The sequence below is a fragment of the Arvicanthis niloticus genome, chromosome 6 (genome assembly GCF_011762505.2).
Source record: "Arvicanthis niloticus isolate mArvNil1 chromosome 6, mArvNil1.pat.X, whole genome shotgun sequence".
Taxonomy (NCBI): domain Eukaryota; kingdom Metazoa; phylum Chordata; class Mammalia; order Rodentia; family Muridae; genus Arvicanthis; species Arvicanthis niloticus.
This window is the reverse complement of record NC_047663.1, coordinates 28,098,068-28,112,375: the sequence shown is the minus strand read 5'-3', so window position 1 is coordinate 28,112,375 and position 14,308 is coordinate 28,098,068. Positions and strand designations below refer to the sequence as shown.

Here is a 14,308-nt window from a genome sequence, read left to right as displayed (position 1 = left end):
TCCCTTATGATCAATCAAAATCTTTTCATGTTTATTTTCTAACCTTATTAATCATGTATCAGTCATTGTTTAAGACAGGGTCTTATTATTTCCATCAATGCTAGGATTAACAATGTTTGCCACAGCACCTAGCTCCATGGACTTTCTCATACTTCTGCAAGCAACTCTCACCTGCTGTAGAAGCACATCAATTTTATCTGTCAGAACCTGAATTTTTTCTTCATTTTTGCCTGTTGGACCAGCAGCCTGTTAAAAACAATAAAGTATGTTAATACTGTCACTGAGAGTAAAATACCAAAGAAACTTATTTCAAACCCTTGAGTCCAGGACAGTGGTAATATGCACTAGGCCTTGGGTTTGATCCAAACACTACCCCTCAAGTAACAGCATGTTCAGGTTCTCATGGACACTTTAAAAAAGAGAAGAGAAAGCTCCCCTGCCTTAACCTCCCAGTGCTAAGAACATGGGATTATGCCACCATGCCCGTGAGTGTTTCTAGTTAGTAATTAAAGGAAGGGAGGAGCTGAGCATCATGGTACACCTCTACAAACTTTTTGCAAAGTGGAAGCAAAAGCAGCCTGATAACAAAGTGAGTTCCAGGGCTACAAAGAGAAACCCTGTCTGGGAAAAACAAACAAGATTTCAAGATCATCCTCAACTACACAAATTTAAGGCCAGTCTTCACCACAGGAGACCCTGTCTCAGCAGAACAATAATAGTGCTTAATCACCTGATACTAACCCAATTATCTTTCATCTTTGGTAGCCAATTATAGTTACTGACACTTGAAGAGAAAAATCTTCAACTAGACATGGCAGTGAATGCCTGCCATTCACTACTCAGGAAGTTGAAGCACGAGTATTGCTGAGTTCCAGGCTAGTCAGGGCTATATAGCAAAACCCATCTCAAAGAAAGAATAATGAAGACTATCTAAGAACTACAAAGAAGCCCAGTAATTGGTTTCTATGGACAAAAAAAAAAAAAAAAAAAAGAAAAGAAAAGAAAAAAAAGGGGGGTAGGGGACAGAGGCTAACTTGTGTCAGCCACACACCATCTACACAAGAAGGTCCAAGGCCTGTATGTCTATTTCTGAGCATTTCCATGAGCTCCAGACTCAGCTAGCTAACATCTGCCAGGCATTTAGCCATGTGTGTTACCATTGCTCAAAAAACCTGACTTTATTACTTCCATTTAATAGAGACAAAACCAAGGCACTAGGCCAAGGTTAGTAATTTTCAGAAAGTAATACAGTGGGAAGACTTTGGTTTCATGCCTGACTTGCAACTGCAAGCTTATATCATGTCTCACCTCCTACTAAATGTCTCTACTTGGGTATTTAAGGCATTTCAAATCTGACATTTCTAAGATAGAAACTTGAACAGAATTTCCTCCAGTTCCAATCTACATTAAATTCTGTTAGTCACCTGGATGCTCAAACCAAGAACCATGCAGGAAGACTGAATTTCTCCTCTCCCTGCTCACCCAAATCCTCACCCCAGTAAGCTGTTGGTTTTTTCAACCATCTTCACCCAGCCCACCATAATCATTACACAACCCCAGGTAACGTGCTGCTTCCATTGTACACATTCCGACCAGTCTCCATTCTAAAGCCAGAGTGAGCCTTTAAGAAACATACTTAAGATCTTTCTAACTGCACCCTAGCTTTGCCATGGCTCTGCTTGAAGAAGTAACCTCCTCTCTCTGTCTTCATGCTTACTGCACCCCAACCCCAACACAACTTCCTTTTGATTCTGCTGGCTAGCTAGTTCCTTGCTTGCCTTCAAAGGTCACTGTTAGGAGTCTTTTCTACCCATGTTCTCCTTCGACAGTCTTGGCCCCTTTGATTATCCTATTCTCATCACGGAGGAAATGAGTCACCGTTTTGGGGTTAGTTACTAGGATGACGACCCATCCTGGTCTTCTTTGAATGAAGCAGTGGCTAGAGAACTGACATGTAGTTTAGAGGTGGAGCATGTGCTAGGACATGCAAAGTCCATGGTGTAACCGACCTTCAGCAGCACCACCACCAAAACAACAAACAAAAGCGTAAGAGGGGGAAGATGCTTCCCTATGCCTAACAGAAAGAAAGATGCCTCTCAAACTTTATGTGATTTTAAAGGACAAAGTAATGAATGGAAGACAAGTTTAAAATAATAGAGATGATCGATCGACAGAGAACAAGAGTTCTTTACGAGTCAAAGTTCATTTCATACTTACCCCTGAAGACTGCTGATTTTGAGATAATGCCAAACGAGCATGACCTCGTCTAATTCTACGCTCTACCTCGGCAAGTAAACTCTGTAAGTATCGCAAAAAATCTCTCTCATAGCCAACTTTCATAAAACGAGAACTCTTCTCATACCTGATAAAATGAAAACAAATAAACTTCTAAACATTACGAGCCACATATTCTCTATCACCCCATCTCAAAGCCTGAAAAACAAACCATGAAATGAGGTAAATTTTTAGATGTTATCTCATCAAAGGGAAAGGCACTATATAGTTCATTGCAATTGGTTAATAATCAGTTGGTTGTTTGATTTGGTGATACTATACATTGAACCCAGGGCCTTACACGTTAGCAAAGTGAGCTACATTAATTACCCAGCCCTGTGTTTTGTGATAAAGCCCTCCATTAAGTGCACAGACTGATCTTGAACACTGATTTTACTGTCTCAGTTTCTCAAATAGCTGGTTTTACAGGTCTCATTACTAGGCCCAGATAAAAACACAAGCTATAAACACAGGTTTAAGCCATGGCTCTACCACTGCTTTGCATACATGCATGCTCTGGAATCCAGGACAAATCATATCTATAAAATAGGAGTCAGGACCAATGAGGCAGTTCAGTCGGTAAACATACTCACTGCTAAGCCTGACAACCTGAGTTTGAGTTCCAGGCCAGCTAGGCTACATAGTAAGACATCTTCTCAAATAATAATAAATTTTTAATAAGAAGAAAATAAGCCAGGCTTGGTGGTTCATGACTTTACTCCCAGCACCAGCAAGTCTCTGAGTTCAAAGCCAGCTGTGACTAACTACATAATGGTTCCAAGACAGCCAAGGCTACACAGTAAGACCTTATCTCAAAAAAAGAGAAAAAGAAGAAAAAAGAAAAAAATATCCAAGATAGCTAAGGCAATACAGAGTAACTGTGTCTGTTAAAACCATTAACAGAAAAATGAAAGTGGAGCTGGAGGGAGGCTGAGGAAATGGATCAGTGGATAAACTGCCTGCCATGCAAGCACGAAGGTAGAGGCTTGGCTCCCTAGAACTCATACAAACTGGCAGACACTGTAGTCACTTAGACTTTTGGTGCTTGAGGGACAGAGAAAGGAGATTCCTGGAGCAAGATGGCTAGGTAGACTAGTCAAAACTAGCTAACAGGAGACTCTGCCTCAATAAATAAAGTGGACAGTGATCAACAAGAAGCCCCAATGTCTACTTTGGGTCTTCACATCCTCATCATGCTCAAAGACTCCTACTCCATGGGAGCTGGAGAAATGGCTCAGTGGCTTAGTTTGCTTACTGTCTATGCATGAGGATCTGAGTCTGGATCTGTGCAAAGCCAGATACAGCAATACAGGTTTGTAAACTCAGTATTCCTATAGTGACACTGAGAGGCAAAGACAGGAAAATCCCCAGAAGCTTTTGGGTCAGTTAGCCTGTGACATCAGTATTGAACAAGAGACCCCATCTTAAACAAGATGTAAGGCAAGAACAGACCATCAAAGTTGTCTTCTGATGCAAGGTTACAAAACGACCATAAAATAAACTTTATAAAGGATAAACAGGGGAGAAATAAATATAATATTAAAAATGCATAAAATATGCATTCATATGGCAGCTAGTGCTATTGAAGCTATTAAACCTTACCATGCCAAGCCAGTGTCTAAATTTATATGCAATGTTATTTTATATTAATTTCAATTATGTCTTCAATGCTTGTTTCTTTAAACTAAGTAACTAGAAGGGGAGAGTAACAAAAAAAGAAAATAGTACAACTCACTGTTTTCTTAGATTTTCATCATGAATTTTTTCACATGGACCTTAAAGAGAGAAAAGAGCATGCATAAATTATTTGTGACATTAAAATCCCTTCTCTAGTCATAAAGGTTTTTTTGTTTTTGTTTTGTTTTGAAACAGCATCTTACTATATAGCCCAGGCTGGTCTAGAACTTAGGATCCTCCCACCTCTGCCTCCTAGGTGATAAGGGATTTTAAAAAGGGCAGACCACTACACCTGTCTGTCTGTCTTCCTTTTTAAAAAGGTCAAAGCCCCTTGAATATTTTCACTCATGTGGTCTGAAGTCAACCTGGTCAGTGTATCCCTCTAGTATAGCTTTGTTCAAAATAAAGTTCCACTGCTACATTGTGTTGTTGTAGGGGGTAGGGAAGAACAAGTACAGCATAGAAAGCCCTTAATAAATAATAAAAATATAAAGGAAAAGCAGCTCATCTCATTACTGAGTAAACTGCAGACTCCAAAACTGAGACTACTGAATCCGGAAACATGATGAAAATTGATCTCTTTAGTCACCAAGGTCAACAAAGGGGACAGGGAACAAAAGTGAAGAGAAAGAAGAAACTATTCCCTACTACCATTAAACAAAATTTGGATGCTGTAGACCACTGATCTGAACTAACATTGACATTAGCTTCACATACTTGTACATAGAGTTAAGTCACACAAAAGTCCCATTCTCAACTCCAAATGTAACCATTTTTAACTTTTAGATATTTCTTCTGAAATTTAACTCCATTATTTTAGAACTTTATGCTCATTTTTTATTTATATATCAAAAATTTAGGTTGGGTATGATGGCATACCTTTAATCCTAGCACTCCAGAGTTTCAGTAACTCTTGAGTTTGCAGTTAGCCTGGTCTACATAGCAAGTTCCAGGACAGCTACGACTACATGGAAACCCTGTCTTAAGTTAAAAAGTTAAACAGCCTTTTAGTATTTACATTTTGACCAGCAAATAGCATTCTCTGTAGACCAAACAAAAGATATTAGATGGTATTTCTACTGGTCTTTCCTTGGGATTTATTTTCCACATATACATGGTATTTATTTATTTATACACACACATATTATATATAATATACTATAATATATATATAATAATTTCTTATTTCCTGAACATTTCCACCAAGCCAAAGAAAGTATCTCTGTATTAATTTCTCTAAAGACTACTAAGGCAGCAATTTATCAGTTTTGCTCTCTTCATGGAGCCTTGCCTTACTTCCATTTGGGATACATATTTTCCAAGCTTACTAGTGTTGCCATCCTAAAGAGTTCTATGGCCTCACTGTATTGATATAGAACCAGATCTATTTTTCTTTATTCTTTTCAGATCAATATAGATCATCCCGGATAACTGAGAAAGGATACATGGGAAACATGCTTGTTGAGACTTGCATCTCAAAACATTTTTCTTCACCACCATACTTTGATGTTTTCTATACTAACTCTGGCATTAATATAAACCATAAATGCATTTCTCTAGTGTCTTCAAACTTCTTGCTTGCTACTCACAAGTTGTAGGCTATTTTGAATCATAATTGTATAACCTATACATTCCTATGCTTGCTGTTCTCAAATTCACCATGGAGTGCCAGGGAGGATATGGATCCTTTTTATTTGCTCGGCCTATTACTCGTATAATATTACTCGGACTTGTATAGTGTATGTGGTACATATATAGGAGTATACAACACTTTTGTGTGCCCACATGCCAGCTTGCAGGAGTGGTCAAAGCAAGACTATGGTGCCTTCCTCTATTTGCTATTCAACTAGGCTGACTGACCAGCAAGCTCTAGGGGAGATCCACCTGACTTTCACCCCATAATGCTGCATGACAGCTTTTCATGTGGGTGCCAGAGTTTGAATTCAGATCCTCATGCTGGTAGAGCAGGCACTAAGTCAATCCCTAGCACACTCCAGTGGCTTTTATTTCACATTTCTCTAGTTCTAAAGGCTTCAATTAAAAAAAAAAAAAAAAGTGTAGCTTAACTGCAATCTATTCTTTCTAAATGTTCAGATACCGTTTTTTTTTTTTTTGAAGATAGCAAAGTTAGGTAAGATTTCTAAACAATTTCCTTCTGTATTTCCCATCATCTCTTACCATCATACCTCTTCCCCTACCCATTTTATTAATTTAAGTTGAAGGTACTCTTCAAATGTCTGCCTGGTTAGTGTTCCCTGACCAGCAACTTAAGTTTTAAAGACTGTTCTCCAAAAAAAGACATTGGATCCCCAAAACTGGAGGAGTCACATAAGGCTGTGAGCAACAGTGCTCTAAAACACTGAACCAGCTCTACAGCCTTGGCAACTCATTTTTAAAGAATAATTTCAAATTCTGACTGAAAATTATAGAGTGGATACCCACAAGGCCCTTTACCAAAAATAAGAAAGAAAAAAAGAAAGAAAGAAATTAATTCTCAGGGGGGGGGGGGGCAGGATGCAGCCAAATCATTTCTCTGAAGTATTCTCCTGCTCCCTGTAACTGGAGGAAATATCTGGCTATACCCTTCTAGATGCCTGTAAAAGACCACCACTATTATGAACTCATTTAAAACATTTTACAATCTTATTTTTGTTCAGAATTGCCCTGTGCTGTGCTTAAAATTTCAAAATTCAGACTCTTCCATCCATCATACACAGTAATGAGAACTCACAATTCACCAATTATGTTTGTATTTTATACTTCAGAGAGTCTCCCTAGTCAATTTCTCAAAAACAAAACAAAGCAAAACAAAACAAAACTAAACTTTCTGGAGCATTAGAGTAGAAAAGTTAGTACCAAGAAATGTGTAATACCTAAACTAGTGGTTCTTTACTGGGAGCTGTATTTAGAGCCCAGAAGACGTTTATCAATGTATGATGACTATTTTGGTTGTTATGGTGGTATATGTTACTGGAAATACTGGGTAAGGGATGAGAAAATTGCCAACACTCTCAAATATACAAAGGCCATGAAAACTGCTTCAAAATGTTAATAGTGTCAAGGTTTAAAAATCTCTTACATTTTTAGTCTCATGACTTAGCCCTGACTTTTATGGTATCCTGGTGCCCCAAATCCTGGACTAGCCAAGACTCTTAAGCTTTAACATGTATTTTCTCAGTCCCCTCTGTAGACTTTTTAATGTGGTGTCTCTGATCTATTGACAATTATGCTGATACTTGATGTTACTGCCTAGTCCACGAATTTAGCGTATTTTCCATTTAGCCAGGCATGGTTGCTTAAACCTATGATCCTAGTATTCAGCAGACAGAAGGAGGAGGACTGCTGTTTCAGGCCAGCTTGTGCCCCATAAGTGCATTTCAGGATACCCTGGGCTATATTAGAGAAAGTGAGTGTGTACATGAATAACTTTCACTTTAATATTGTTTTGAAGGGAAAAAAACTTCAGGATTACAAAGAAAGTTTCAATTTTGTTTGGATACAAGTCTTACTATATAACCTGGGCTAGCCTTCAACTCAGGATCCCCTTGCCTCATATTGAGATTGTGGGCTCATGTCACTATACATGGTGAAAGAAGTTTAATCCTAAGTGTGATATCAGAAAAATAACTTACCAAGATCAGAACGGGTATTTGTGAACAATTCCGCAGGACAAAAACCACAGAGATAATATTTACAAACCTATTGAGAGAGAGAGAAAAAAAAAGGTACTTAACTTTTAAAAACTGCTTAGTTCTAAAAATCCTATTAGAAAGGATGCCAAATAGTATTCTTTTCTTTAATACACGGATGTTGAAAATTTAATGAGATTGATATATCAAGCCTAAATAACAGATTGAGTTTTGTAACAACATTAACATGATATTACTTAATGTCTTTGTGTGTGCACATGTGTGTTTCTGAAGGTGCTAGTGTGAACCTCCTGTCTTGTTTTGCACCATTCTCTTTAGAAATATCAATGCTTGACTTTCTCTGCAACTTAAGGCCCCTGCCACCTTTTCTTTTGAGACAAGATCTTAGGCTTTATCCCAGAGCAGCTTGGAACTAATTATACAGTACATGTTGGCTTTGAACTCTTAAGTACCCTAAGTACCAACTATAGGTATGAGCTACCATGCCCAGCTTCCAAACTTAAATATCATTCTTAAAAAAAAAAAAAAAAAACAATTTATTGATTGATTGATTATACACACAGCATTCTACCTGCATATATCCTGAAGGCCAGAAGAGGGCATCAGATCCCATTACAGATGGTTGTGAGCTATCATGTGGTTGCTGGGAATTGAACCTGGGACCTCTGGAAGAGCAGACAGTGAGTGCTCTTAATAGCTGAGCCATCTCTCTAGCCCCCCAAACATTATTCTTATAGGTTGTCTATTTTTAATGAAGACTAAATGCTTTGGACGTCAAAAATTATTTAAGATTTATTTTTATGGGTATCAGTGTTTTGTCTGCATCCCTGGTGTCCACAGGTCAGAAGAGAAGATCAGATCCCTTAGAACTGGAATTACTGGAATTACAGGGCTGGAGAGATGGCTCAGCAGTTAAGAGCACTGACTACTCTTCTAGAGGTCCTAGAGTTCAATTTCCAGCAACCACATAGTGGCTACAACCATCTGTAATGGGATCTGATGCCCTCTTCTGGTGTGTCTGAAGACAGCTGCAGTGTACTCACATACATACATCTTAAGTGCTAAGCCATCCCTCCAGCTCCCAGGCTTTAGAAACTTAGTCTTTCTTTAAGGAACTTCTTGGCTGGATATAGTAGCACATTTCTATAATCACAGAACTAAGAAAGCAAGGCAGAAGCTCTAAGCTCAGAGTCTATAGCAATGTGCCTTGCAAAATGACAATAATAGCCAGTCGTGGTAGCTTATGTCTGTAACCAAGCACCTGGGAAACTAAGGCCGGATAGCTGGGACTTTGAAACCAGGGCTACAGAGAAAAAGAAGCCTGTCCAAAAAAATTCAATCCAGGGCTGGCAAGATGGCTCAGCAAGTAAATGTGCTTGCTACCAAGACTAAAGCCTGAGTTTGACTCCAACAATCCATGTGGTGGAATGAGAGCCAACTTCCACTAGTTGTCCTCTGACCTACACCCACACACACCAATTTCTCTAATCATACATTTTTTTGAAAAATCAAATGATACCAAACCAAACCACTGCCATTTAGCAATACATCAAAACTATATTACTCTATCTTGCATGTTCTCCCTACTTATACTTGTGCCTCCTCCCCCCACTATGCTAGAATAAAACCCAGAAACTAGCATGTAGCTGGCAATCTAACCACTGGGCTATACTTCCAGCCTCTAAACTGCTTCTGATTCTCCCCAGAAATTGGAGAGCTTAAAAACCAAACACATTAGAACACAAAAAACTGATAGCACATATTTGGGTATTTCAAATGAAGTTATTAATGCCAATAATACAAATAAATCCACATATCTCTATTTCATTCATGTTTACTGTATGCATGCAAGTGTGTGCAAATGCATGATAAAGTCAGAAGTGAATGGAGGGTGTCTTCCTCAAACAACTCCTAGCCATTTTTATTTGTACATGTAAAGGCTGCTAACATCAGCTGTCTCTTGCAGTTGCTCTCCACCTTAGTTTTTGGGACAGTGTCCTTTGCTGAACTTAGAGCTTGCTGATTGGCTAGTCTGGCTGGTCAGTAATCCCCAGGGATCGGTCCATCTGTCACTGGCTACCCAGCACTAGGGTAATAGGTACTATGGTAGCTTATTTGGTATCTTCCTTTAGGATATAACTGTAACAACTACTGGAAATTTAAGATATTAGCCTCTGGCATTTAGTATCAATCACTGAAAAACAAACACTTATCACAAATTAAATCTGTGCAGTCCTTTCGAGGCCTACTAATTAACTCACTTGGTGTTCTCCTTAACTCACTCCATGTCCACCTTGGACCCAGCAATGCAATAACAGAAAGCAGAGATGGGAGAAGTAGCAATTCTCACAGTGCAATGATTATCTAGCTTCTTGATAAGCTTAAGGCAGTTTCAACTGTTACGGAAACAGAAGATACCTACTAAGTGTACACTGTACCACTACCACTGAGTTATGCTCTCTTCAAGTTCTACTTTATAAGCAAATCATACAGGAAATAAATGAATTTAACATTTACTTTTGATAATGTAGGTACTATTGAGATTAACTCCTGTTGGCAACGGTCAATTTGAGAATGTGGATGCTAATTAATAAAGTCTGCACTATGGCCAGAAATTGCATGCCTATAATCCCAGCTACTTGGGCTTAGGTAGATTTTGAGTTTGGGATAAGCATGAACAACATAGCCGGGCAGTGGTGGCGCACGCCTTTAATCCCAGCACTTGGGAGGCAGAGGCAGGCGGATTTCCGAGTTCGAGGTCAAGGCCAGCCTGGTCTATAGAGTGAGTTCCAAGACAGCCAGGGCTACACAAGAGAAACCCTGTCTTGAAACGCCCCCCACAAAAAAAAAAAAAAAAAAAAAAAAAAAAAAAAAAAGACTTCAACTGGGCAGAAGAGAAGCTCAGAAGAGCACTGAGTGAGTTCAGTTCCCAGCAACCACATGGTGGGTGGCTCATAACCACCTATAATGAATGGTGGCCTCTTCTGGCCTGCAGGAATACAGGCAGGCAGACTGCTGTATACTTAATATATTTATTACCAATAAATCCTTAAAAAAAAACTTCAACTCTTGTACATGTATCAATTTAAAATCCAGAAACGCCAAAAAATTTTACTGTCATTTTTTAATCTATCATTAATACTTTATTCTAGATCCAAACAGGTTTTAACAGCCTCGTTCAACAACCCTAGAATTTGAGTTCTTCCTGCCTTGGCCTTTTGAGTACTCTAAGGGTTGTGCCACTAAGCCTAGTTAAATTTTAGATTCAGAAATTTATATAAGGGGAAAAGCAGAAGAAATGTCTCAAAGACAGTTTTGAAAAGGTGTGTAAGAGTCGGTTTTCAAGCTATGGTTTTGCTCTAGCTATACCTTAATCATACTTTCAAGTATTATATACTCCTCTGCTAGCCATGGCTCACATGCTTCTTCTTACTGTTTACGTATTTTGAATGATAAAATTTCAATCGATCTTCCACAGCAGCCAGGCAGTGAACATCTCTATTGCTTAAATGTCTTCAAACTGTTTCCCAATGTAATGACTTATTTCTTGCTTAGCTCACTCCCCACCCAAGATACCAAAACAAAGGCTTCTTCAGTTGTAAAAAAAAATTTCCCAACCACACTCATTTCTTCAGCCTGCCATTTATAGTAATGTGTCTTCTCTTTAGCCCTTCTTCCTCAGGCTACTTCTGACCATCCCATTACGTCCTAGTATTTAAAGGCCACTTTGTTTGAAAAACCCTTCTTGAGTCTGGATTAGATGCTCTGGGCTCTTTGCACCTTTGGCTTTTTTCATTGTGGTATTCTTACTGTGTCACTGAAGTACACTTACCAATTTCTATTTGTCACTCACTACACTGATAGTTCTCTACGGCTGGACGTTGCGCACACTCAATTCTGCTATTTATGGTAAGTGAAATGCATTTCTGTAGAAAGGAGCACAGGAATTCCACTAACCTAAGCAGCCATCTCCCTTGGTGAAAATCAAATCTAAGAACAAAGCTGTGTCTGTGTGTGTTATGTGCCAAATATATCCACATATACTTTTCCTAAGTCAACTGCTGAGGCTAGAATGAAATGACCCCCTTAGCTCATGTCTGTGAACATTTGGTCTCCATGTGTTGGCACTGTCTAGGGAGATAGATTATGAAATCTTTAGAAGGCTGAGCCTTATAGGATGTCTCTGAAGGTAGGCTATGAGGTTTTACAACCTGGGTCCATTTCCGGCTCTCTATCTTCTTCTTGACGGCCAGTAAAGAAAACGTGGCTGGCCAGACTCATGCTCCTTCTACTATGGAAAACAAGACAGACTGTGTATTCCTTCTGCAACTGTAAGCCAAAATAAACCCTTTCTTTCCTTTGTTTGTTTGTTTGTTTTTCTCTGTATAGCCCTGGCTGTCCTGGAACTCAACTCTGTAGACCAGGCTAGCCTCAAACTCAGAAATCCGCCTGCCTCTGCCTCCCAAGTGCTGCGATCAAAGGCGTGCGCCACCACCACCCAGCTCCTTTCTTTCCTTAATTGCTTTTGTTATGGTGCTTTATCACAAGACAGAAATCAAACAAAAACAGTACAGTAATATAATTTTTTTTCAGTATGTATTCATTATATTATGCCTACATATTTGCAGTTTGGTGATACAGGACATCTTCAAACTTATAAAACTGCCTGAAAACATGGTGTGCCCCTGAAACCAATCAGATACACTAATGAATACATACATACCCAACCCACACCAGCAATAAAATTTGAGGGGCCCTTTCAGACCAGGGTTGAGTTGCAAATAATACTCTCAGACAAAAGACAAACAGCAAAGATGATTCGCTGACCAGTCAGTCAAGCAGTCTGAATGAAGCAAAAACAAAAAACAAAACACAGGCAAGCTGACTGAGTCACCTGGAAAGGACACTCTCCTATCTGTTGAGCTGCCTGCAGGCATTTAATATTTAGTAGTAGGTACCATGAACTACAAAGAGTTTGGTTGGTTGTTTTTGTGTGTGGGCATGCTTATGTTATAGCACACATGTGGAGTTCAGGAAGCAACTTGTAAGAGTTGGTTCTCTCTTCCAAATGAAATGGCTCAGCTGTTGTTAAGAGTACTTCCTGCTGCTCTAAAAGGAGCACTAACACCACTGTTACTAGTCAAGGCTCAACAGGAGTGGGCTTGTTTGCCATCCCCCACAAAAGCAAACACCGGCTTTTAAGATGGCTCAGAATGTAAAGGTGTTTGCAGCTAAGCCTGAAGACCCAAGTTCAATCTCTGAAGCCACATGGAAGGAGAGAACCAAATCTCAAATGTCCTCCGACCTTCACACAAATTCCCACTCTAGATCCATATTCATATATTTATTCTCATTCTCTCTCCCCCCCCCCTCTCTCTCTCACACACACACACACATGTAAAGTAATAGTAACAGTAGCCTAGAAAAGGCTTGACATGCTTAGGAGCCAGCATTAGGAAGCTGGAAGGAAGATCAAGAACGGACGGGCTCAAGGTTGCTGTTCCATAGGACCTCATCTCTAAAAAACAAGTTATAAAGCAACACTTACAAAGTACAGACAAAATTAGTTTTTTTGTTTGTTTGTTTGTTTTGTTTTTTGAGATAGGTTTCTCTGTAGCCCTGGCTGTCCTGGAACTCACTCTGTAGACCAGGCTGGCCTCCAACTCAGAAATCCGCCTGCCTCTGCCTCCCAAGTGCTAGGATTAAAGGTGTGCGCCACCACTGCCCGGGTGACAAAATTAGTTTTAACAATGCAATCTACAATGCAAGAGGATCAGGCATTCAAGGTCATCTTGAGCTATATATCAATAAAGCAAAGATAACACACACACACCACAATAGGAGAGCCCTAGATGGTTCTTGTTACCAAACCTGATAATCAAATCCCTGGAACCCTCAAGACAGAAAGAATCAACTTTCCTAAACTGTCATCTGCCTGCCCCACACCTCAACAACAATAAATGTAAAGAAACTTTTTGAAAAGCTACTGTCCTGGAACACAAAAAATTACTGTGTGTGGAGGGATACAAAAATATGCACTTAAAATAAATTACCCAGGCCAGTCAAATAAAGGTATCTTACAAGTTAGCTCAAGAGATAGCTTAATAATAGAGTATTTGCTGTTTGGGTCTCAGCACCTACATGGTAGGTCATAACCATCTGTGCTCAATTCCAGTGAGACACCTCTTCTGGTGTCTACATGGTGAATAAACATATGCAGACACTCACTCATCCACCACATAAGAAAAATGCATTTATGTGTACAAATACACAAATATGTTTTAGAAAGCGTACCATAGAACTGCTATTAACGCTAAGGTTTCCTTCCAGAGGTCCAGGTTTCAGTTCCCAGCATCCACATACACATTCATGCAAGCAAAGCATGCATACTTTAAAAAAGGCCAATCGGTGGTGGCGCACGCCTTTGATCGCAGCACTTGGGAGGCAGAGGCAGGCGGATTTCTGAGTTCGAGGCCAGCCTGCTCTACAGAGTGAGTTCCAGGACAGCCAGGGCTACATAGAGAAACCCTGTCTCAAAAAAGAAAAGAAAGTGGCAATAAGACGAACCCTTTATATTCAGATGCTGGATTCCCCTATCTTTGGGGAGTTTTATTAGCAACCAAAAAAGGCAACATCTAACTGACTTAAAGTAAGACCAAGGGCTTCTTCCCCATGCTTACTAAACCCTACAGTATCTGCACTATTTA

General features: G+C 39.5%; 1 protein-coding gene across 5 annotated transcripts in view; it reads right to left on the bottom strand.

The window, feature by feature from the left end:
- The window catches only part of Luc7l3 (LUC7 like 3 pre-mRNA splicing factor), a 335,229-nt gene that overhangs the window by 317,948 nt on the left and 2,973 nt on the right, over positions 1-14,308 (bottom strand). For all 5 annotated transcript variants that reach the window (XM_076935995.1, XM_034505320.2, XM_034505321.2 and 2 more), the window contains exons 2-5: positions 7,584-7,650; positions 4,010-4,049; positions 2,218-2,362; positions 172-246 (exon numbers count right to left, since the gene is read on the bottom strand). In XM_076935995.1, coding sequence (XP_076792110.1) covers positions 172-246; positions 2,218-2,362; positions 4,010-4,049; positions 7,584-7,650 — 327 coding nt within the window. The remainder of the gene's footprint in view (positions 1-171; positions 247-2,217; positions 2,363-4,009; positions 4,050-7,583; positions 7,651-14,308) is intronic.